The sequence below is a fragment of the Lissotriton vulgaris genome, chromosome 3_1, assembly GCF_964263255.1.
Source record: "Lissotriton vulgaris chromosome 3_1, aLisVul1.2, whole genome shotgun sequence".
NCBI classification, from domain to species: domain Eukaryota; kingdom Metazoa; phylum Chordata; class Amphibia; order Caudata; family Salamandridae; genus Lissotriton; species Lissotriton vulgaris.
The window spans coordinates 404432162-404458756 of record NC_141689.1 but is presented as its reverse complement, the minus strand read 5'-3'; the positions used below and the strand labels follow the sequence as shown (position 1 = coordinate 404458756).

General features: G+C 44.0%; 1 protein-coding gene across 1 annotated transcript in view; it reads right to left on the bottom strand.

Moving 5' to 3' along the window:
- The window catches only part of ITGA1 (integrin subunit alpha 1), an 813868-nt gene that overhangs the window by 369940 nt on the left and 417333 nt on the right, over window positions 1–26595 (bottom strand). The window contains exons 8-9 of the mRNA XM_086960618.1: window positions 24230–24380; window positions 1374–1539 (exon numbers count right to left, since the gene is read on the bottom strand). Coding sequence (XP_086816744.1) covers window positions 1374–1539; window positions 24230–24380 — 317 coding nt within the window. The remainder of the gene's footprint in view (window positions 1–1373; window positions 1540–24229; window positions 24381–26595) is intronic.

Below are 26595 nucleotides of genomic sequence, written 5' to 3'. Positions count from 1 at the left end.
CGATGCGTCACTTCTCAGTGCACACTCCTTGCGACATTCCTGATGCCTCACATTTAATGTATGACGCATCATGTCGCAAGGAGTTACAGATATGTCAGTATTTCTGACGTATCTGTAAGCGCAAAAGTGACGCATTGCTGGAGTGTGTCACAAAAGTGACGCAACTCCAGCAATGCGTCCTTTCACATGGGGCAAGCCCCATGTGAAAGGGCTTGCGTCAGTCTTACGCCTGCTGTGAGGCAGGCACAAGATTTTGACGCAACGGCGTCCTAAAAGTGACTCAGTGAAATCTCATAGATTTCACTGCGTCACTTCTACGACCCTTCCTTACGTCAATACGCCCCCCTTGCATATATTATACCTGGCGCAGGTATAATGTGGCGCAGGGGTTTACAAAGTGACGCATCTACCTAGATGCGTCACTTAGTAAATATGGCGCAACAAGGCGCATTTTTTACACCACTGGTGCGTCACAAAAAGTGACGCACCGGCGGCGTAAAAGTGACCCACAGCCTCATAAATGAGGCCCGTGGTGTTCAGTCTTTCCAAGTAGAGTTGTATTTCAAAAGTAACAACCGCCTCCCTGCACTCACGTGGTGTTCAGTCTTTCCATGTAGAGTTGTATTTCAACAGTATTTCAAAAGTAACAACCGCCTCCCGGTCAGTTATCAAGAGTCTGAGTCAATCAAATATACTGGTCCCTTTCTCCACTATTCCACGTGTGCAAGCCGTGTCTCCTCTCGTCTTTGCTTTAAAAATGATCACAACCACCACCAGCAATCCCTGCCTCTTTGTCTCACTCTTGAAGGTTATTATTCCTCCATGCTTTCTACTTTGTCTCTGCTTTTCCATCTTTCTCATCTTCGTTCTTTCCGTCTTTTATGCTTTTCTCTCTTGATTGGGCTTAAAGTTTTTTGAGCAAAAAAAAATTAACGCTTGTCCTTAAAAATGATAGCCAGTGGGCCCCACCTGCAACTGTTGGCTCAAATTAAGTAGTGCATTTGGGACTACAAATATGAGACCACGTGATAACAGCACTGGGATGCTTCCGGGTTACTATGCGCTCTATAAAACCTACATTCATTCATTCATTCATTCATGTACCAGGTCAGATGGAACATGGTTCATGATGCCCTGTAGATCTTTTGATCCAACAACTATCAAAAATTCCAGTAACCTTTTCAATAAATAAATAATGTTAGTGAAACACTGAGATAGCATGGAGGATAACTTTGTCATCTGAAGGCGGGAGGAATAAACATCTTTTAATTTCAATGGAAAAATAAACCTGCTGTAAGATACATTTGGAGTTTGCCTAAGTACTATGCGGTTAACCTCTATCTAGAAAAAATTAAATACATAACATGTCATACCTTCGAGAGCAAATATCCTTTCTCCCAGAGCCTCGACAATGGTAACAAGAGCAAGCTCATCTGACACATTGAAGAAATGCTTTTCTGTAGGTTTGGAAGCGATTGATTTTATTTGATTCACAAAATTCTCACTGCTCTGGTTTCCTCTGTTGTAGCTGCCAAGAATCTAAAGCACGGAAATAAACAAAACACAAATAATCAATAAATTCAATCACCTTAATACAGTTTTATGGCCCAGAACATTCTCTAAAATATTGTGTCAATTGTTGTCTGGATGCAATGAAGTGCGGCTCTCACCTGTATTGAATTGTACTGTAGCATTTGTATAGTGCTTTGCTACCTAAGATGAAGCTACTAAGCACTTTATTGTGGTCAAGTAAGAGGCTACTCCATAAGTTATGCATGATTATTGTTTTTGTTTGTTCTATGTGTGAACGTAAGATTTTTGTAATGTGTGAACTTTGGAGTTGTGTTCATATCATTTTGACAAATAGCTACCCTTAACAATGGCGTCAATCAGAGACTTTTGGGCGTGGTAGAGTTGCACATGCATACATTTACATATCAAATTACTATCCTTTAGTGACTGGTAAAATATAAAAACATGACTAAAGGGCACAGACAACATTCTGCCAGTAAAACGGTTGGGAGCGTCGTGTTTGTTGCATCTGCTAAGCAATTTTTTTTTCAAGGAAACAAAACACTAATGGCACTTATGCACAGGGTGTTTTTTTACCTGTGCATCCAGGCCTTAAACCATTTCCCTGTCTAGCACTGCAATGCCTTGGATGGTTGCCTCTTACTACGAAATCCAGTAACCTTCCTAAATAGCGAGGAGTAACTCTCACTGTGACCAGAAGAACCAGTGGTAGATGGTGCACATAGTTAAAGATTTCCAATGGTGTAATAGTTTGTCCTACAATCCCAAAGTCAGACTCCATTTTGAGCACATTAAATTATTCTGGCTGCTTTTGGTCCACATCCAGTCTGTCATAATCCTTCGCAGAGCTTGCGAAAGTGTAATTTCATCTAAACAATGACCTTGCTATCAAATAAGGCAACTCAAGTCTGCTATAAGCTATGATATATCTATGTTTCAAGGTTTGACAGTTGACATGCAAGATAAACATATAGTCCGAATTGACATATTTTTATCATGCTGGTTTAGAACAGGTATATCTCGGATTACTGGAAAGTTTCCCAACATAGGCTAACAGTCAGTGGTCAACCCAATACAAATTCCTTGGATTGACCTCTGAATTCGAGAGTTCTTGGCACCAGGGTATCCTCAGTGGATCCATGCTCATGCCAAGAATGGTAGAAGATAAGAGAAGCTCAGCCCAGCTGATCCTGTGTTTTCCTTCTGAGGGTACACTCTCTTTTCCTTCTGAAGTCTGATAACCATAGGTGATTTGTTGTGAATAAGTATGCTGTGCGCTTGGCCCCCAAGACTCTCAGGAGGCAAGTTAGCTACTCTATGCTCTCATAGTATAGCTTATAAAAGTTGTTTTAGGGTGGTACATTTCTAGGAACATTCGAATTATGTTACTAGTATTCATTTTATTACTGATGCTAGCGACATGCTTAAGTGCTTTTTTAATTATATTCTGTGTGGTTATTACTCATGTGCAAAGCAACAGGATGAGCCTGTTAAAAGAAAACACTTTTAAATGTATATAGTGTCTTTTCTAAGTGTGGTGCTTTAGTGTGCAATGCTAAAATACGAAATTGAGTTTGAATTACCACAGTCCCTGAACCCTTTATGGGGCTGGTGGTAAACTAGAAAGCATAGATACCACAGAGGCAGGAATATATGATGTCACAACGCAAACAATTACATCGCATGCTTTTACAACAAGGTTTTTACATCACAACTACCATTACATTGCATGATTTTACAGCGCATGTCATTACAATGCATTTTTTTAAACTACCATTTCAACACATTCCATTACAACACATACCATTACAACTCATACCATTACAAAGCATAATATTTTAAGTGTTGATAGTGTATGGGTAAAAATTACTATTGCCACTCCAGCGAGTGCAACAGTAGGGAAAGTGTTGGATAGTGTAGGGAAATAAATTACTATTCCCATCTACCCCAAAAACCCATACCCACCCTAAAACTAAAAAAGGAATATGCTACTTACCAGTATGCATCTGTTCTTGGCATAGAGGGCTGCAGAGTGGTACATTATGAATAGATCGCCATCTGGTGTTGGGCTCGGATGATTGCACTTTGTTTTTCTCTTGGAGAGTCTTTTGTATCTTGGTGACTCCTCCCTTAGTTGGTAGTGCGCATGGGCATCGGCTCCATCCTTAGATTGTTTTGCCATAGTAGGGTTAGATGGAGTAGTATAGTAGAATACAGATAAGAGTGCCCATGTAAGTGTATCTAAATAAGATAATGTTGGAACAGACACAGGTTTCCGGGGAGGCTGGGAGGGCATGTACCACTCTGCAGCCCTCTATGCCAAGAACAGATGCATACTGGTAAGTAGCATATTCCGTTCGAGGCATATGGGCTGCAGATGGTACATTATGAATAGACTATACAGCAGTTCTCTCCCTAGCGGTGGTCGCCCGTGCCTGTTGCAACTGTCTGAAACAATGTTTTTAATACTGCTTGTCCCACTCTAGCTTGTTGTGTTGTGTGCACATCTACACAATAGTGTTTTGTGAAAGTGTGCGGTGTAACCCAGGTAGCCGCTTTGCATATGTCATCTAGTGGAATGTTTCCCAGAAATGCCATAGATGCTCCTAGTTTACGTGTAGAGTGAGCTCTAGGAGGAACAATTAATGTTCTCTTTGCCTTTAAGTAGCATATTTGAATGCATTTTACAATCCATCTGGCAATGCCCGCTTTGGAGATGGGATTGCCTTTATGTGTGGGAGAAAACGCAACAAATAGCTGTTTTGTCTTTCTGAAAGTTTGTGTTCTTTCTATATAGTACAATATGGCCCTTCTAACATCCAGTGTATGTAGGGCTCTTTCCGCTACTGTTTGTGGTTTTGGAAAGAAAACCGGTAATTCCACTGACTGATTGATGTGGAATGCTGAAATAACCTTTGGTAAGAATTTTGGGTTTGTTCTAAGAACCACTTTATTTTGGTGTAGCTGCATAAATGGTTCTTGAATCGTAAAAGCCTGCAGTTCACTTACTCTTCTAAGTGACGTGATAGCTATGAGGAAGGCCACCTTCCATGTGAGGAATTGTATTTCACACCTATGCATAGGTTCAAAGGGTGGCCCCATTAGTCTGGTAAGCACTATGTTGAGATTCCAGACTGGGGAAGGTGGTCTTCTTGGTGGAATGACTCTTTTGAGTCCTTCCATGAAAGCTTTAATTGCTGGTACTTTAAACAGTGACAGGTGTTGCCTGTTTTGTAGGTACGCCGCTATGGCTGCTAGATGAACCCTGATAGAGGTATATGCTAGGTTACATTGCTGTAAGTGTAATAAATAGCAAATGATTTGTTTAGTGGATGCGTCCAGAGGGTTGATGTGCTTACTGTTACAGTGTATAGCAAACCTCTTCCATTTTGCTGCGTAGCATGCTCTGGTGGTAGGACATATTGCCTGTTTAATGATTTCCATGCATTCTGGTGGTAAATCTAAGTACCCAAACTCTATGACCTCAGGAGCCAGATCGCTAGGTTCAGTTGTTTGGGATCTGGGTGCATTATTTCTCCATGGTTCTGTGTAAGATGCATGGGTAATAACCTTAGCTTTTGATGTGGTACTTGTGAGAGTTGTAGCAGCGTGGTGAACCACGGCTGTCTTGCCCACGTGGGTGCCACTAGTATCATTGTCATTGAGTGTTGCTGCAGTTTCCTCACCAGTGATGGAATTAGTGGTAGAGGAGGGAACGCGTAAGCAAATTTGTTGGACCAATTTATCCACAGTGCATTGCCCTGGGACCTTTGGTGTGGGTACCTGGATGCGAATTGTTTGCATTTTGCGTTCTGATGATTTGCAAACAGATCTATCTCTGGTTGCCCCCATTTTTGGAAGAATGGCTGTAGTATTTGGTCGTGCAGCTCCCATTCGTGAACTTGTTCTGACTGTCTGCTTAGGATGTCTGCTATTTGATTTTGAATTCCTGGTAGGTGTTCCGCTAACAGGTAGATCTTTTGAGGAATGGCCCATCTCCATATGTCCTGTGCTAGTTTGGACAGTTGGAGAGAGTGTGTCCCCCCTGTTTTTGAATATAATACATTGCAGTCATGTTGTCTGTTCTGATCAGGACTGCCTTGTTTGTTATTTGCATTTGGAAAGCTTTTAGTGCTAGAAATATTGCTAATAGTTCTAGGTAGTTGATGTGCAGTTTCTTTTGCTGCGCACTCCACTTCCCCTGTACTGTGTATTTGTCCATATGCGCTCCCCATCCGGAGAGCGATGCGTCCGCTGTTATTATTACTTGTGGAATTGGCTCTAGGAACGACCGTCCCTTGGAAATGTTTTCTGTGTTCCACCACTTCAGAGAGCGATACGTCCGGTCGTTTACCAACACCAGATCTGTAATCTGACCTTGAGCCTGATTCCACTGTGTCGCTAGACACTCTTGTAGTGGGCGCATTTGTAGTCTGGCATGTGGTATTAGCAGTATGCAAGAGGACATCATGCCTAATAGTTGCATAAACACTCGTGCTGGTAGTGAGTGTTGTGGTTGAAACCTTTGTATTAACCCGACCATTGTCTGTACTCTGATTGGGTTGGGGTATGCTATTGCCTTTTCTGTGTCTACTGTAGCCCCCAGGTATTGCTGGATCTGGTTTGGTTGCAGGTGTGATTTTTTGTAGTTCACCGTAAACCCTAGGTGGTGCAGCAATTGAATTGTCTTCTGTGTGTTGTGAAGACATTCTTCCTTTGATTTGGCCTTTATTAGCCAATCGTCCAAGTATGGGAAGACATGTATTTGTTGTCTTCTTAGGTGTGCTGCCACCACAGCTAGGCATTTTGTGAAAACTCTCGGTGCTGTTGTGACACCGAACGGAAGGACCTTGAACTGGTAGTGTTGTCCTTCTAACACAAACCTTAGGTATTTTCTGTGGGCTTTGTGAATTGGGATATGAAAGTAAGCGTCTTTTAGATCCAGTGTAGAAAGAAAGTCCCCTTTCTTCAGTAAAGGGAGTACTTGTTGGAGCGTGACCATGTGGAAGTGTTCCGAATTTATGTAAGCATTGAGAGGTCTGAGGTCTAATATTGGTCGTAGGGACCCGTCCTTTTTGGGGATCAGGAAGTATAGAGAGTATACTCCTGTTCCTTGTTGATCCTTTGGGACCTTCTCTATTGCATGCTTTTGTAGAAGTGCTAGCACTTCTTCTCTTAACAATGTCAGATGATCCTGACTCATTGGACGCTGTTTGGGGGGGATGTTTGGTGGGGTAGCTGTGAGTTCTAGGCAATAACCATGTTGGATAATTTGTCTCACCCACTTGTCTGACGTGATGTTTTCCCAGACAGGTAGGAACTGTGATAGACGTCCCCCGACCGGTGTTATGTGGTCTGGGGGGAGTTCTATGAAGTCACTGTTTTGGTGTTGAGGCGTTGCGGTTGTTATTATTTCCGCGGCCTCTACCCTTATTGTTGTTACCTCTGTAACTACCTCTTGAATTACCTCTGGGTGATGTTGGTGTGAAAGATGTGGATTGCTGATTTGTTCCTGTGTTTTTTGAGCCCCCTCTATAGGTGGATCTACGAAAGGAACCTCTGTGCGTTGGCTGTTGCAATGCTCCCATTGACTTAGCCGTTTCCGTATCTTTCTTCATCTTTTCTAATGTCTCGTCTGTACTTGAACCAAACAATGTCTTCTGATCAAATGGTTTGTTCAGTAGGGCTGTTTGTACTTCTTGTTTGAATCCTGAGATTCTAAGCCATGCGTGCCTTCTTAGCATGACACTAGTGTTAATAGACCTTGCTGCAGTGTCTGCTGCGTCTAATGCACACTTAATGGAAGTATTGGTTATTATTTTACCTTCCTGTATTAATTGGTCTGCCTTCTTCTGATGTTCTTTTGGAAGATGTGTGAGAAATTTTTCTAACTCATCGTAATGTGCCCTGTCGTAACGTGCGAGTAGTGCTTGTGTATTGGCTATACGCCAGCTATTCGCTGCCTGTGATGCTACTCTTTTGCCTGATGCATCTATTAACTTCGACTCTTTATCTGGTGGAGGAGCCTCTCCTGTAGATAATGAGTTTGCTCTTTTACGAGCGTTTGAGACCACCAGCGAGTCTAGAGGTACATGCCCTCTAATAAATATTGGGTCCTTTGGAGCCGCTTTGTATTTTTTATCGATTCTTGGGTTTAACACCCTGGCTCTCACTGGGTTTTCGAATATTTCCTCTGTGTGAGTGAGAAGACCCTTCAGCATAGGAAGAGTACCTGATGTTCTCTGTGCACTAGGTAGAGTCTCTAACAAGAAATCCTCTATCTGAGGTTCTGTGTGCATATCTAGTTTGTGATATTTTGCTGCCCTATTAATGAGCTGCACAAAACCTGTGTTATCATCAGGTGGTGAAGGCTTTGAGGGATATAGCTCTGGGTCGTTGTCCTCATCTGACCCTACATCGTAATTTTCCCATGGATCTTCCTCATCTGGGATAGTTTCGTCATCCCCTTGAGGTTCTCCCTCCCCTATATCACTGTCTACATCTGACTGAGGTGTAGCTGGTCTTGGTGTGGAAGGTGTAGGAATATGTGGCCTATTGTGAGGAATAGGAGAAGAGGGTGTGGCTCTAGGACGAGGAGAAGCAGGAGGAGTTATGTTCGTCCCCATTGTTCTCTTTTTTGAAGGAAGAGGTTTATCTTCTGACTGTTCACTCTTTCTCTTCTTCGTGACCACTTTCCCAGTTTGTGGGTCAATAAACAAGATTTTTTGTTTGGGATCTGTTTGTTGCTCTTGAATCGGTACCGAGGGTCCTGGTTCCGAGAGCTGTTTTTGTTTTCGATCGTCAGATCTTGCTGTTTTCGACACCGATTCCGACTTTTTGGGTATCGAGTGTCTTTTGGGCGATAAATCATATTTATTTTTCGACATGGAATGTTTTGATACCGAGCTCTCCTTTGTATGTAGCCTCGGTGCCGAAGTCGATGTCGCCCTTTTCTCGGATCCGACATGGTGGGATTCCGAGTGCTTCGGTTTCAGTTTTGGTTTCGTTGCCGGGCCCGAGGGCGGGGCGTCGGAAACTTTTTTCAGCGGTTTGACCGGGCCCGAGGGCGGGGTCGTTACCGCACGGGGTCGGTTTTTCGGTAAGGGGACGTCGTCACTCACGGTTTGTTGCTCGAAGAGTTCTTCAACCTCCGACTGGTCCCCTTCCGACCCCGACTGGTCCTCTTCTTCCTCGATTTGTTCGTCTCCGAACAGCTCCGGGATTGCTTCCGCCTGCATTCTGGAAACCTCGTGTCTTCGAGCTCGACGATTTCTAATCGTTAGCTTGGAGGAGAATGCTGCGCAGGCTTCGCAGTCCCTGGATTCGTGTTCAGGCGATAGACAGAGGTTGCACACCTCGTGTAGGTCCTTGTGTGGGAACTTAGCACCACACGATGGACATCTTTTGAATGGAGTCCTTTCCATGGACTCCGGGCTTGACTGCGTCGAGAAAGGTCTCCTGTTCTTCGACGTAGATCCAAGTTTTTCTCTTCTATTTTGAATTTGTAACGTGTCGGAATGGAAAAGAACGCGTTCGATAACAATACCGTCGAATTGGAAAGGGAATACGCGCCGAAAAATCACTTTCTTCTGCAGTTGATCTGGAGCGTCTCGATCTTCATCCGAACCCGATGGCGGAAAAAAACAATCTAAGGATGGAGCCGATGCCCATGCGCACTACCAACTAAGGGAGGAGTCACCAAGATACAAAAGACTCTCCAAGAGAAAAACAAAGTGCAATCATCCGAGCCCAACACCAGATGGCGATCTATTCATAATGTACCATCTGCAGCCCATATGCCTCGAACTCTCTATTACTTACCTTATAATGCGTTGTAATGGCATGCATTGTAATGGTATCTGTTCTGTTCAATTAAAATTGTGACTCCTGTCATGATAGGAGTAAAGTACTGAGAGGCAGTTACACAACATCTCAAGAATAGAGGTGTCCTCTATTCGGGGGGGACAGGGGGGAAGTTATATTTGTAATAGCTGCAAACAGAGTATATACCATTGAAACATTTTAGTCCTGGGTGAAGCTTGAGGCTGTACATCAGAGGTCTTCAAACTTTTTGATGCCGAGACCCCCATGTAAAACCTTTTTAGGGGTAAGGACCCCCTTCCGACAAAAGTTTCTAGAAACTGGTACTCCTCATCATCAACTTTTGCCAACCGTAAATGCGCCTGTTAGACCTCATCACATCCATCCATCATTCATTCACCCACACTTTCACACATCCATCCATCCTTTCATCCTTCCATCCATCCATCCATCCTTCATCCATCCACCCTTTCATCTTTCCATCCATCCTTTACCCATCCACCCTTTCCATCCATCCACCCGTCATTCATCCACCCACCTTTCCACACATCCCTCCATCATTCATCCATGCAACTTTTTATACATCCATACATCCATCCTTTCATCCTCCCATCCATCCTTCATCCATCCACCCTTTCATCCATACATCCATCCACCCACCCATTCATCCATCCATCCACCCATCATTCATCCCCCCACCTTTTCACACATCCATCCATGCAACTTATATCCATCCATTCATCCATCCGTCCACCCTTTCATCCTTCCATCCATCCATCCTTTCATCCATCCATCCTTCGTCCGTCCACCATTTCATCCTTACATCCATACATGTATGTATGTATATATTTATAATCTTTTATAGCGCGTATCTGTCACCCCACGGGTATCCTGGCGCTTTGACTGATGAAAATCCTGCCATACATCCTACTGGAATTTGGAATTAAGAAGATGCAGTCCTAGGAAAAAGATGTGTTTTTAAGAGTTTCTTGAAAGAGACAAGGTCTTGCGTACTTCTCAATCCCAACGGAAGAGTGTTCCATAATCTGGCTGCCGTAAAGCTGAAAGATCGTCCGCCCAACCGAGCTCTCAAGACTTTAGGCACCACAGCAAGATGAGCGGAAGCCGAGCGAAGGGATCGACGGAGTGTACCAGCGAAACATGTTCTGAAGTGGTACTGGGCCGTGTCCGTGGAGGGCCTTGAATACAATACATCCATCTATCCTTCATCCATCTATCCTTCACCCATCCACCCTTTCATCCTTCCATCCATACATCCATCCTTTACCCATCCACCCTTCCATCCATCCACCCATCAGTCATCCACCCACCTTTTCACACATCCATCCATCATTCATCCATGTAACCTTTTATCCATTCACACATCCATCCACCCTTTCATCCTCCCATCCATACATCTATCCATCATCAATCCACCCTTTCATCCATCCACCCACCCTTTCATCCATCCATCCATCCACCCATCATTCATCCCCCCACCTTTTCACACATCCATCCATGCATCATTCATCCATGCAATCTTTTATCCATCCATACATCCATCCACCCTTTCATCCTTCCATCCATCCTTTATCCATCCACCCTTTCATCCATCCACCCATCATTCATCCCCCCACCTTTTCACACATCCATCATTCATCCATGCAACCTTTTATCCATCCATACATCGATCCACCCATCCATCCATCCTTCATCAGTCCACCCACCCTTTTATCCATTCATCCACCCTTTCATCCATTCATCCACCCTTTCATCCACCCTTTCATCCATTCATCCACCCTTTCATCCATCCATTCATCCTTTATCCGTCCACCCTTTCATCCTTCCATCCATACATCTATCCTTCATCCAGCTATCCTTCACCCATACACCCTTTCATCCTTCCATCCAAACATCCATCCACCCTTTCATCCATCCATTCACCCATCATTCATCCACCCATATTTTCACACATCCACCCATCCATCATTCATCCATGCAACCTTTTATCCATCTATACATCCTTCATCCATCTACCCTTTCATCCTTCCATCCACCATTTCATCCATCCATCCATCCTTTCATCCATCCATCCACCCTTTCATCCATGCATTCATCATTCATCCACCCACCTTTTCACACATCCATCCATCCTTCATCCTTACATCCATCCATCCACCCATCATTCATCCACCCACCTTTTCTGTGCCTCTCTCATGGGGGGGGGGGGGGGCAGTATCTCTCTGCGTCTTCTTCCTTCTTTCCCGATCATGGGAGGGCATCTCTGTGCCTCCCGGCTGGGGGCGGGGGACGAGTCACGGGACCCACAGCTCCAGGCGCGCAATATCCATTGACCTCAAAGGGCTACGCTACAGCCTGCTCCCCCAGCCCCCCTCCGCCCCCACCCCTCCACTTCCCCTCCACCCCAGCTCGAAACGGCTTCAGGGACACACACACACAGCCACACCGGAGTACTTGACAGGTCTTTAGAAGACCTTTTACTTGTTAATGAGGCTTTGCTGTTTTTCACACCTCGGTGTGAATTAGGCCTCCATCGTGAACACCCTCGATCAGCCCAAGCCAGGAACTGCACTCTGACAAAATCTGCGACCCCCTTCCAAGGACTCCACGACCCCCCTGGGGGTCGCGCCCCACAGATTGAAGACCTCTGCTGTACATGCTGCCTCAAGACCAATTTATACATACAAACCAGCAATGCAACATGCACAGAATAAGGCATCTGGAAATGCCTTTGACATACCAAGAACACCAACATTGGTTTGCTGGTCAATTACCACACAAGAATGTCAGGTTGGATCCCCTGAGTAATGAAGGGACCCAATGGCCCATATTGGCTGGACATACACCATTTCCACATCTTAAAAATCTAGCAATCACTGATATAGTAAGAATCTTAAAATATACAGATAAGCTCCATATGGACCAGTAGTGCAGAGACAGTTTGTGGTACAACAATCAGCAAAGAGGCAATACACACTATTGTTGGAAAGATGCCCAAGAGGGATGATGATATTACCTTCTGGATTGCTCTAAAGACCAACCAGCTGGAAGTAGTTTGCCCTCAGACAACACTCCAAATCAAGCACAGAATACTGACTATGTGTCTTCCCCTTAGAATGGTGCCACCTGAAGAAATGTGTAACACCTGGGTAGTATATTTTCATGCATCAACATTTACACACATGGCACACCCTCACTAGCTGTTCTTCCAAAAGTATTAAAACAAGTACATGATCAAGGGATGTACTACCTCTGGACTTAAGTATAATATTAATGGAAAACATTCATGGAGAAGTGTCAGTTCTGCCTATCCGCCAGAAGCTTACAGCACTTCCTATCGTGGGTCATGAACAGGAATTACCAATAATACTATCTGAAGTCTATACCTCTTTGAGCTGTGATGCTTCAGGTTCATGAGCTGTTAAGCCACACCTTAAACATAAGGGCAAAGTTAAGAATTCAGCTAAGACAAAACTTGTAACTGAAGGTAAAAAAGAATAAGAAGAGGAAGGGGGAAAAGATGGACTTGATCTCTGGTTGCCCAAAAACCCAGCTGGGGTTAGTATAATTTGAGGGACAGCAATAAAATTAAAAACCTGGAACAGTATTAGTATGATGATAACTGTTCATTCCATTCTTTTCAGGACCGGGGCGATAAAGGAACTGAAAGAAGGGGGCAGACCAAATACCCAATAAGAATATAGCAGGCAGAAGGGTGAACCATGACGAGAGATTGAGGTTAGTGTAAAGAGAGAAGAGAAAGCTTCGGACCCTAAACCTCAATTTAAAAAGAAGAAGGTGGCAGGACTTTCTAATAAGCATGCCATACCAGCTATGGATACTTCTGGGAAAAATTACTTGTACAAGAGCACTTCTAGACAGTGTAGCAGAAGGGTTTATAATTCTGAGATACCATTTGAGGGGTGTATACCAGATGCCATCCAACCAATTTTGTTGCCTCATTTGTCTGAAGTGTCTGACATTGTACTAGCAGGAACTGATGGACCTCTGGTCTTTATTAGTAAAGCACCCAAGGAGCGGAGGTAATAAGAGTAGCCTTTTCCTTCAAAGTACCTGAGCATATCAGGGAAATGTATATAAATGATTTGGCTGCAAAATAGCCCAGCTGTATACAGAAATGAAGTGGGGTGGGATTAAACAATCTATTCCAGATGTTATTCCTGCACGCAGTAATCCCCAAGCACAGGCTCAATATCCAATTAAGCCAGAACCCAAGCGTGAAATAAGCAAAGTAAATCAACTACAATATCAGGGCATTATAGCTCTTTGTCTTTCACCAATGAATACTCCTCTTTTTCTGAATTTAAAACAATATAGGATGATTTTAGATTATAGAAATCTAAATACACATACACAAACATATGCAGTTTAAAATGCACACAGCATGGGGTTCATAATAAGTCTAGTATGGAAAAAAAACTAAACCAACACTTGGCATCAACAATGGGGATTTGAGTCAAAATATAGCACCTGAAAGCAAGTATCGAACCGCATTCCTTTTCAATGGAAGTCAATATTCCTTTAAAAGATTACCAACAGGGAATAGGAAAAGCCATGGCACAGGGTCAAGACTAATTGGCATATGGCTGGGTTTAAACTGGGGTGGCATTGTGAGCAAAAGAACAATGGATTTAACACAGATCTCTTGACTGGGGGTGAATGTATGATTTATTCAGTATTCCGTTGCTCATTTGTTTGCGTAGCACTTTTCACTCTAAGTGGGATGGGTATGCCCAGACGTGGATTCCTTGCTCACTGTGGAGAAGTGTGGCTCACTGGTTAGAGCGGCAGACTCTGAAGCAGAGATCGGGACCGGGACCAGGGTTCAAGTCTCGACGTGGCAGGGTCTTAGGCTCAATGTCTGCGGACTCGATAATTCTCGCCTTGGCGCCTCCTCTAATCATGAGTCCCACGCTGCAACTCTGGACAATAGCTTGCTTAATCTCCACAACGGCGCCTACAACACTGGGATGCCTGGCTTCAGCTCGGGGGTGCCCAGGAGGGGCATCTCGCAGGGAGAGCCAGGAAGGGTTCCACAGCGTTATACAGCGCCGGGACGCCCCGTTGGTGCAGCTGTGCGCTTTACAAAATACACTTCATTTACTGTGCCACTGGATTCAAGCTAGCCTGGCTGATTAAGGGTAATACCCAGAAACCGGTCCCAGGATGCTTTTTCTGGTCCAGGAAGGGACTGGCAGTTGGGTCTGGACTGTTCCAATGAGGCACAGGTTCAAGACTGATTTGCATATGGCTGGGTCTAAAGCTGGGTCTAAACTGGTGTGGCATGGTGAGCAAGAGAACGATAGATGTAACCCAGATCTCTTGACTGGGAGTGAATGTATGATTTATTCAGCATTCCGTCCATCATTTATTTGCGTACCACTTTTCATCCCAGATGGGATGTGTATGCATAGACGTGGGTCCCTTGCTCACTGTGCCACTGGATTCAAGCTAGCCTGGCTTATGAAGGGTAATACCCAGAAACCAGTCCCAGGATGCTTCTTTCCGGTCCAGGGAGAACCTGGCTTGGCAGTTCAGTCTGGACTGTTCCCATGAGGCACAGGTGCAAGACTGATTTGCATATGACTGGATCTGAACTGGGGTGGCATGGTGAGCAAAAGAACGATGGAATTAACCCAGATCTCTTGACTGGGGGTGAATGTATGATCTATTCAGCATTCCGTCCATCATTTGTTTGCGTAGCACTTTTCACCCTAAGTGGAATGGGTATGCCCAGACTTGGGTCCCTCGCTCATTGTCCCACTGTATACAAGCTAGCCTGGCAGATGAAGGGTAATACCTAGGAACCAGTCCCAAGGTGCTTGTTTCCGGTCCAGGGAGCACCTGGCTTGGCAGTTCAGTCTGGACTGTTCCCATGAGGCACAGGGTAAAGACTGATTTTCATATGGCTTGGTCTAAACTGGGGTGGAATGGTGAGCAAAGGAACAATGGATTTAACCCAGATCCCTTGACTGGGGGTGAATCTATGATTTATTCAGCATTCCTTCAATCATTTGTTTGCGCAGCAATTTCAACCCTAAGTGGGATGTGTATACCCAGACATGGGCCCCTTGATCACTGTGCCACTGGATTTAAGCTAGCCTGGATGATGAAGGGTAATACCCAGAAACCGGTCCCAAAATGCTTGTTTCGCTCCAGGGAGGGCCTGCCTTGGCAGTTCGGTCTAGACTGTTCCCATGAAGCACAGGGTCAAGACAGACTGACATATGGCTGGATCTAAACAGGGCTGGCATGGTGAGCAAAAGAACAATGGATTTAACCCAGATCTCTTTACAGGGAGTGAATGTATGATTTATTCAGCTTCTGTCCATCATTTGTTTGCGTAGCACATTTCATCCCAGGTGGGATGGGTATGCCCAGATGTGGGTCCCTTGCTCACTGTGCCACTGGATTCCAGCTAGCCTGGCTTATGAACGGTAATTTTCAGAAACTGGTCCCAGGATGCTTGTTTCTGGTCCAGGGAGGACCTGGCTTGGCAGTTCAGTCTGGACTGTTCCATGAGGGACAGGATCAAGATTGATCTACATATGGATGGGTCTGAGCAGGGGTGGCATGGTGAACAAAAGAATGATGGATTTAACCCAGATCTCTTGACTGGGAGTGAATGTATGATTTATTCAGCATTCCATCCATCATTTGTTTGCATAGCACTGGCTTATTTTCAGCACTTACTATGAGGACCTGACAGATGATGATCTAAAAGAACACCTGACTGGGGTGGACCGGATAGTGACAAAACTAATATCACACGGTTACAAAACTAACTTGAAAAAATCAAAATTTGCTTAGCTATCTGTGACTTTTCTTGGATATATATTATCAAACGAGGACAAGAGCCTGGCACCTGATTTCCTTCAGAAATGTGATACCTTGCAGGTGTGTTATCTTGTAGCCACCATAATAAGATGGCGGGCCATTTTAAAACCAAAGTTGAAATTATCTTTACCTCTCTCGTGGGTCAGATCACTGGCAAACAGATTGACTCAGGTCCCAGGGTATCAGGTTGCCCAATTACCATCAAAGGTGTCCTGGATCACTTTTCTCCCATTAAGAAGGCTGACCTGATCAAACTGCTGTTCACCATGAAATCAGGTGCCCCCAGCGATTCCTGCCCCCCAGAATTGTTAAGTCAATCCCTGACACTATTGGAGAAGTTCTGACCCCCCTATTAAACTTCAGACCGGTATATTTCCTAGAGACTGGCAAAAGGCCTCCGTGCCCCCTCTTCTGAAGAAGCAATCACTGGACCCCAAGGACCTGAACAACTGTCACCCGATTTCCAGACTTCCTCTGCCAGCGAAAGTACTGGAGAAAGAAATGAATAGACAACTCAGTAACTCCATTCTGGCCAACAGCTCTTTAGATCCCTCGCAGCTTGGGTTTAGAGCTTATCACAGTAAGAGCTGGCCTTACTTAAATCTACAGAGGAAATCAGAGAGGCCGTGGATAGGGGAGGAAAAGCCATCTTAGTCCTATTGGATCTATCCCTGGCCTTTGATACTGTCCATCATGGGGTCCTGCTGAAACGGCTCTCGGATTTTGGAAGTCAAGGGCTTAGCATGGAAACTGCTTCACTTCTTTTTGGCTGAAAGGTCCCAGTCGGTGGACCAAGATGGGAATGTTTCTGATCCCTTTTCACTCCCCTGCGGGGTGCCACAGGGCTCTTCTTTGAGCCCCACGCTTTTCAATATCTATGTGGCCCCTTGGCCAACAACACCCAGTCAATTGGGTTCCAGCTCTCCTCCTATGAGGATGACACTCAGATTGTGTTGTCACTGATGGAGGGAGTGAAAAGAGAAGCAGGGGACAAGTTTCAGAAATGTATGAGCTCCATCTCCATCTGGATGTCATCTAACTGCTTAAAGCTCAATTCAGCAAAAACGGAGGTGCTAAAGTTTGGCAACAATCCGCGGGTATGGACACCGGATTGGTGGCCTGAAGGGTTGGGAGCCTGCCCTATACCCTCTAGGAAAGCTAAGAATCTGTGAGTCCTGGTGGATAACAAACTCACCATGGGGGACCAAGTGAATCAGGTAACTTCTGCCTGTTTTATGGTCCTCAGGATGATCAAAAAACTCAAGCTCTTCCTCTCAGCCAGCAACCTTAGGACGGTCGTTACGGCTTTAATTCTGTTCCTCCTGGACTATTGCAACAGTCTCTATCTCAATGTACAGAAATAACACTTGTACAAGTTGCAACTGGTCCAGAATGCGGCAGTCAGACTGGTGTCGGACACTGCTAGGTTTGCCTCAGTTAGAGGAGTGCTGAGGAAATTACATTGGCTCCCAATCTCACTTAGATCACGGTTTAAGGACCTTTGTGTGGTCTTTTAGGCAGTGAACGGGATTGGGCCGGAGTTTCTTAGACATGGGTTCAGCTGGTATGTCCCTGGTAAAACCCTGCGTTTCTCTGAGTCTAAGCTAGTTCGAACTCCCATGTTCAAGAAAACTAACTGGGGAGGCCAAAGGTTCTTTCACTGCGCCTCCAAAGCATGGAACGAGCTTCCGTTACATCTCAGAGATGCCCCAGATTTTATTTCCTTTCGGAAGGATTTGACAACCTGGCTTTTCTCCGAATAATCAGCTCACTATTTCCCCAGGTAACTAGGATCCAGCGCCAGGACACCCCAGGGTAGCAGTGCGCTTTATAAGTTCTAATAACATAACATAACATAGACATTGAAGAAGTTACAATCTCTGTTGCGGTTTCAGAACTTCAGGTGTACTTACTTTCCACACTATTCTGAGTGAGTGAGGCCATGGATGAATTATTTTCTTTCATGTTTTATTAAAATAAGTTATTGAGCAAAAATGCTGATATATTTTGTGCACTACTAGACAGGCATATTAAGAGAGTGACCATTGGTGCAGGAAAAACTATTGATTGTGGTTTCTCCTGTCCTTACACTGTCCCTCCAGTAGAGATGGCCTACTAAGGCAGGCATTTGTTTAATGCAGTTAATGTAAAGTTTGAATATGATCTCACTATTCCGGAACAGCATACCTTCAATAAGAATAGAATATACCTCAGACTCCACAAGCATTGATTCCTGAGGGTTTCGCCACAATGAAATGCAGGTGCTCAAGCCATCTGCATTACTCTTGTAACATGGAGTTCCCACCAATATTCTGCATGGCCAATTTTGTTTTCGCATTTGACCAATGCAATGACAACAGTAACAACATGAGGCTTCAGAATGTAAGCTGGCAAGCACAAGCTAGATTAGCTGTCCCCTAGCGCAATTTTCGGTCTCTGGGAGGACTTCCTGCAAGATTTTACCAATGCAGAAGCCAGCAGTCAGATGTCATGATTGGAACTTCTGTTACCAACTTTGGTGTGCTGTGATGGTTCCTGACTTCGGTTCTTGAAGTTTCTGGTCTGTCCATGGTAAGGGAGACCCTTTCCAGTAGCCACAATGCTGCTGACGATGTACCGCCACAGCAGACTGTGCCTTCAGGAAGGAGTCCCAAAGAGGACAAAACCCCGAAGGGAAACACCTCCTATTGCAGACGGAGACTCAAGGAATGGAAAGTGGTGAAAGGAGATGACCAAGAAAAAGGACAGAGGATACCAGCGAGGAGAATGGACCTGAAGACAGGAACTCCAGGCAAGAGCAGAAGGCTTCAAGGAAATCCAAACAGGAACAGGATGCGCCAACAGGAAGCAGAAATACAACAGACAGGAGTATAATGCACCAACAGGAGCGAGGACACACAAGCTGGAGGAAATGAAAGATTCAGCTCCTTGTATACCCATGGACAGGAAGTGATGTAACAGGAAGTAAACAGTTGCCATCTTGGATAGGGAAGAGGTAGTGAAAAGAATAGAAAAGGGTGACATCTTAGAATGGCACAACAAAACCCTTCTCAAAGCCTTATGACAACAAGGCTTTGGAATCATGGGAAGAAGAAAGTCAAGAAGATGCCCCCCATGCAGAAGAATGGACATCAGTAATATTGTTCACCAAGCATAAGGTTGGAGTATCAGGGGCCTAGCAGAGCATTTATTTTGGAAGCCTCAGTTCCAAGACTGCAGCTGCGGCATTCCTGAGATGCCAAAGCCCTTACATTGAGCTGCGGTGTGAAAAGAAGTAGGCATTACAGAATGTACCTGCGATGCCAAAACAGTAACAGCGAGCTGCCGCATAGAACTTCAGTGTGCCCTTGAAGGAGAGGGGGGCGCCATGGGCTGCACCTCGCCCGCAGTGGAAAAGCAGGCAGTGTCGCGGGCTGAACCACTGCTCGCGGTGCAACATCAGTGGGCTGGTTCCCTAGTAAATTTTCTGCTCCAGCAGCAGCAAAATCAACGTAAAAACAGATTTTTGTGCAGGTATTCTACCCAAATGAACAGTTTAGGTAGTATTTTTTCAGCACGAAACACATTTGTTTTATTAAAGTTTCATTTTTTAACAGGAAGAAAAGTGCCACACAGACTCCAACTTCCTCTCCCTGCCAGAAGGCTACTCCCACTGCTTTGTACATCCCTTGGTCACTATAATTTGGATTTGGAGGGATCAGTCTCTCTCTAATCCCCACTGCTAGACATTACTGTTTTAACTCCTTTTCTGAGAAATAAAGAACTTTGGAATATGTTTGCTGTTTGATGGAGGTATGCACCAGTTTTTTCAACCTTTTCCGTTTTTTCTTAAATTTAAAAATTTGATTGTGGGTGACTGAAGTTGCAGTAGTCCCTATTTTTCATTAACTTCTTTGGTTTTTCCTAAGGGAAAAGGTTTGCACACATTTGGGAGAACTGAGGGCCTAGTTTTAAATTGCCATTTTTTCATTTTCTTATGTATTGTTTGTGAACTTTTCATTATTTTCCTAATTTTACTGCCAGGGGCCGAGTCTGCACAAGAGCCACAGCTACCCAGCACTAGGCATTGGGTGTATATTAACACCTTTTTCTGGGCTATATGTTTTTTAACTGGTTGAGTGCGTTACGGGGTATGTAAACGCATCCTTGTGTTTGGGCACACCGTTGGGTTCGTCATAAATACGACAGACTCCTTTGGGTTTCAAGAATAAATTGCTTTTAATTTTTGTTCAAGTTTCTCAAAGTAGAACAAGCCCTTTTTTCAGGAGCGCTGAAAACGTAATGGTAAACACTTGTTCTGCCCGAAATGCATTGGAGCATTTGCTTTATGTGAAGCCTAAGAGCGTTGAATTTTTCCACCAAATGCATTAATATGGATAAGATGAAGTTATAAAATGCAATTGAATGAACTTTGAGAAACTTGAACAAAAATTAAAAGCAATTTATTCTTGAAACCCAAAGGAGTCTGTCGTATTTATGACGAACCCAGCGGTGTGCCCAAACACAAGGATGCGTTTACATACCCCGTAACGCACTCAACCAGCCACAAATCTCCGGCGTATTGGGACGGTTACGAAATTGTTGGAGCACCCTAAAAATCCCACTAAAATCCATCTTCAAATTCAAATAACCACACAACAACTTTTCAAGCAACCACTCGCGCTGTGCGCCTTGCCCCTGCATCTATAGTCTATATGTTTTTTAAAACATCTATTGATTTATGGATGGCCTTGGAGTAAACGTAAAATGTTTTTTTTTTCTTTTTCACATTGTTCTGCAAAATGATAAAGTGTATTTTGGTTGGGGAAATTTTGATGCCTCTGGAAGTTTGTGGTTGGGAATTTTTTTAAGTTAGCTTAATTTTAGTTTTTATTAGCATTCCTTAATTAATGGTAGTGTTTTCTCCTTTGTTTACCATGACTCCGTCTTTGCTGGCCAAGTGGCCTTTTTTGTTTGACCAAAGTATGTGTGTGTTTGCCATAGGCCACCATTTTTTCTTTGCTCTGCATGCCACGTGGCAGGGTGGCCATTTTGTCTAGCTAGTGTCCTTTTGCCATAGGCCTCCATGTGTTTTTTCTTGTCCATGCCTTCTTGCTTATTGTTGTAAACATGTGGCCAACTGACATTTTGCCTAGCCAGTGTGCTTTTCCCATAGGTCTCCAAGTGTTCTTTATTGTCCATGCCTGCTTGCTTATTGTTGTGAACATGTTGCCGGCTAGCATTTTGCGTAGTTAGTGTGCTTTTGCCATAGGTGTTCATGTGTTCTTGTTCTCCATGCCTTCGTCCTTGAAGCCATGTGGCAGGGCGGCCATTTTGTGTATCCAGTGTGCTTTTGCCATAGGTCTCCCTGTGTTCTTTGTCGTCCATGCCTTCTTGCTTGTTCTTGTGAGCATGTGACCGGTGGACATTTTGCATAGCCAGTGTGTGTTTAAATCATTTTCTTTCATTTCTCAAAGCCTTTGTCTATGAGTTTTGATAGAAGATGGCTATGTCTTTTTTTGGTTCATTTTTTGTTTTTTCCAGATACGAATTTAATGTGCTTTGATTGCGGTACAGTGCTATTTATTAATTTATTCCATTTTACCCTACATCTCCTTGCCTCTGATGGGATTTCTCATAGCCCCTACAAGGATACCAGCAATTGTTTTTTTCCAATCATTTTATTTCCCCTGCATGCCCTTCCTGCCATAGGCGTCTCATAAGCCATAGGCACACACCTGCAATAATTTTGTTAAGAATTACTACATTTTCCGCTGTACCTCCTGCCTTTCAAAGGTGTCTCATAGGGCTTAGACATAAAGTACCTTTTTCATTCTGTATGTTATGGAAATATTATGTTTATGTTTATGCATGGTTTTGAATGGATACACTATCATTTGTGATGACCTAACTGATTCCATAGCAGAACTAAGCACCACACTGTGAATATCAACACAGCATATTACAGCACACCCGTCCTCATCAGAGCACTTCCCTTCCTTGTCTCCCACTGTTCTCCAATATCTCCAAAGAGTAGTATTGCATCCATTTTTCCCATACCTTATGAATTATTCGGGGGCAACCCCTGCTGGCGTATGTAGTTTTTTCAGCCAACATGTACAAATCCATACCCCTTTTCCATTCCTGTAGTGTTGAGCACTCCAGTGCCCTCAAGTATCGAGCTATGTCTTGCTTGGCTATGACTAAGCCAAGGCCGCAGAGCATAAGTCGAGCTTGTGGTAAGTCAATATTGTTAAGGATCCCCAGAAAAGGAATTTAGGGCCTAATTGGATCTGTGGCAAGAAAACTCCACTAAGAACCCCAGTGATTGTAACCCAGTGGTCCCGGATGAGGGTCAACTACAGATCGTATAAAAGAAGGAGCCACCCTCACCCTGATATCTAAGACAATGTGCGGTCTGTGCCCTCCCCTTGGCATGTAATCAACATCTATCATAATACACATTAAGTAATATTTTGAACTGGACTAGAAATAGCCTGACTTTGATTGCTACCTCCCTCGGGTGCATCAGGGCTGCTTCTCAGTCAATGTCCTCCATTTCCCCCACCTCCTCCACCCACCTCCCCTGCAGCTATTGTAGGGTATCTGGCATGTGATTATAAAGGGCTTTTTAAGTGTGGGAAATTGAACCCTTCCCTAGCTCCTCTGTCAGGAGCTGTCCTTCTAGGGGGGTGCATTTTGGGATACCATCTCCGAGGATTCCCTCAGCTCTCCATGTGTGTCTTACTAGAGCGTATTTTAGAAATTGAATTGCATTCATCCCGTGGTCCAGTTTAAGCGAGGAGAACAGCATGATATTGCCATTCTCAAGTAGATCTCCATCCTTTGACATCCCAACCAGATCCCAGGCCTCAAATCCCTGCAGTTTTTGCATTTCAGAAAGCCAATGCCTCCTCCAGAAGGGTTTACCAGGCTACCCAATGGTTTTTTCCCTCCCACTTTCCACCCTCCCATTGTATGTGTTGCACGCAAACCTGTCATAAGATAAAAAGCACTTTGATGTGGTCAATGCCATAACACTTTGTTTTCTAATTTTGCTTTTAGCCATACCATCCAGTTACACTTCTGTACACCATGGCTAAAAGGCACTGGCAAAGTCAATAGCTATCACATAGGCAAGAGCTATTGGCTTTACCAATGCTTGTTGACTATAGTAACTTTAGAAGTGCAGTTTGTGAGCCCTCCACTTTAGCAGTAAGTCTTCCCTGTTTTCCAGCTAATCCTCGTAGTTGGGGAAGAAGTTATGCACAGAAAAAGATAAGCGAGGCGGAGGTGTATACTCCACATTTATTTCTTGCAAAGGTATTGAAAGCGCTATACAAATAAGTATACAATACAATGGGGCCTCTGTCCGCTGTCTCTGGCAGGTGAAGATAATAAGTCAGTAATGTGTGAGATTTCAGTATACCCACAGGATGTTGGAAAGCCGAGAGGATTGGGCAGAGTTTGTAGAATAGGTGTATTGGAAGCAGAAAAAGGTTAGTGACAAAGACCTGGAAGAACTGGTAGGGATGGGCCATCTAGAAACTGAAAACGTCGTACAACGCGGTCGTTACATCGCGTTGCCATTACATCGCGGTTCTTAGAACGCAAGTCGTTACAACGACTTGCGCTGGATGGCGCTCTAGGACAAGGAATAGTATAATTTACTATCCAACACCTTCCCTACTGTATGTAGACTGGAGTTGGAATAGTAAATGATACTACTCGTAAGTCCAGCGCCACCCAAGGCAAGTCGTTGTAACGACTTGCGTTGTAAAAACCCCAATGTAGTGGCATGTGATGTATTAGCATGCGTTGTAATGTCATACAACCCTAGAAACAGGATGGTTCTGAGGTTCATCACCAACAATAGTTATTGGTAATGGAGATCCCTGAGTAAGGACGTTAAAAAGAGCATAAACAACACAACTAAATATAAATTACACATGTGGGAGATTTTATTTGATAAGGTAATTATTACTGCTTGGTTATAGATAAGCCATTGATCACTTACAGCAATAGCAAACCGCTGAATGTCATCCTTTTCACAGTTTTCAATGACATTCTCCAAATCGTAGTCATCGTGAGACTCCCCATCCGTTACAATCACCATGACCTTTTTGACCCCTTTCCGTGCTCCGCGCTCTTCAGTAAAAGCATCTTCCCTAAAATGAAGAGTAAAGAAACTGAGAGCACATCATTCATCAATGGCATACAGGAGGTGCAGGAACGTATTGCATTAAGGTCTGCGAAGCCGGACCATCTCCTGGCACACATGCTGCTTTGTGATTCTGTGGGTCACTGCAGGCAAATAAGCATCATTCTTTAATTTGCATTTTGGCTCTACGAGCCCTCTGACCTTTCTTCACAAAGTATGTGACCATTTTGAAACTGCCTCTGTATTGCATTTACATAAATGACGCACATTTACTAACAATGGTGCAAACACACAAAGGTATTATTAGACATAACAAGGCAGATTTACAAGGAAGTGCATCACCGCGGCAACACAAGCTCTTTGGCTGTGCCACGCTAATGCACTTCCAAAGCACAGGAATGCGGCATATTTACAATAATATGTCTCTTTCCTGTGCTCTCCCCTGTGCTGGCGCACAAACTGCTGCCATGCACCGGCGCAGTCACCCTTGCACCATGGTGCAAGGATGACTGCGTCATGGGGAAAATGTATTTGTGCAGGAAGGGGCATCTTCCTGCACAAAAACAATCACTGCAGGCATTTACCTCTTTCAATGTGTGCTGTAGAATGCAGCACGCATTGAAAGAGGAAAAAACGAGGAGAAATGAAAACATTTCTTCTTGTTTCGCCTCGTTACGCCTCCCCTAGGGTGGCATAGCATTCAGACGCATTTCCATATTCACGATTACGCGTAAATTTGGAAATGTGTCTTGTTCTATGGGTGTTGCATGGGAACACCCACAGCAACACCCATGGAACGCCCCTTTCACGCAAAGTGCTGCGTGAAAAGGGGTCATATTTACAAGGACAGGAAAAGCCATGCGGGTGGCTTTTCCTGTCCTTGTAAATATGGAGTAGTAACATGCGCCACCAGTATGTCACAAAAAGTGAGGTACTTGTGGAGCAGGGTGCTTGTAAATCTGCCCAATATTTTTAAGGCTAAAAATATCTCCATTTATGCCTGCCAGGAATTCACAAACTGATTCTTTCCAGGTGTAAATGGTTATACTAGAAAATATTGTTTCTCCACACATGGAAGGAAATATGCAGTAATAAATACAATCCCAGGGATGTGAAGTAGGCATAACAAAGCATGGTTAATCTTGTACATTTAGGAATGCCCACAAACTCATATGCCTGTGGGCATTCCCAAACACTGATTCAATGTTTCCGCTCTCCGGAAATGGTCAGCTATGAGGTGGAGTAACCAAGTTATAAAAAATCTGATTTCACAACTTAATCACAATAAATAAATGGTGGGAACTAAGTAAGAAATAACTTTGAAGGATTTTGCTAGCATTTACGGGAATAATCGATGTTTAACACATCTACGCGTTTTCAGGTATAGATGTAGCAAAACATACACAGTGAAATTGCATGTGATTTTTTTGTTTTTTTACAGAAACCCCAACATGTAGTGTGGCCTATTTTTACACACCAGCACCCTGCACTGCAGGCTTACAAAATCCATTTTACGGATGAGTTATGAATACAAAAAAAGGCTTTTCTTACATGGCATGGCAAAAGCACTTTACCCTGCCATGTCTCTTTGCAGGAAATTTTAACTACAGCTCAGCCAGAGCAAAGTGGTGCTCCAGGAAGACTTATATTTTTTGATGGTACAAATACACACTGGATGTTTTCTAGGACGCTACACACAGAAAGTGCAGTTTGCCCTGTTTTCTTCTTCTAAGACTCATGTCATCCCATAGCATTCTGCAGGGCTCAGCATTATCTCCTTTGCTGTTTAATGTTTACATCTGCCTATTTTTCTTAGCATTTGCAACTCGTGGCTGTAGCTTCTAAAAGTACCCTGATGATTCTCAGCTCATTTTCTGGCTTGAGGATACTGCCCAATCACATAAGGAATTTCAATCTACCCTGAAGTTCATTTTGAACTGAATGGGCACTGACTCCCTCAAGCTAAACACTGATAAGAATGAACTTCATATTCTCAATCACATGACAGCTCACATGTCCAGCATCTACTGGCCTTCTGAGCTCCATCCCCTCTCTGCCAAGAGCCTGGGCAACTTGGTAGAAAATCAACTGTCCAGGATCCCCCGATCAAGGCGGTTACGGCAAAATGTTGTGGCATATTGAAATCCGTTAGAAAGGTTGCTCCTTTTCTGTCACCTGAGACTTTGAAAGCAGCTATTACAGTGGTAATTATGTCCCACTTG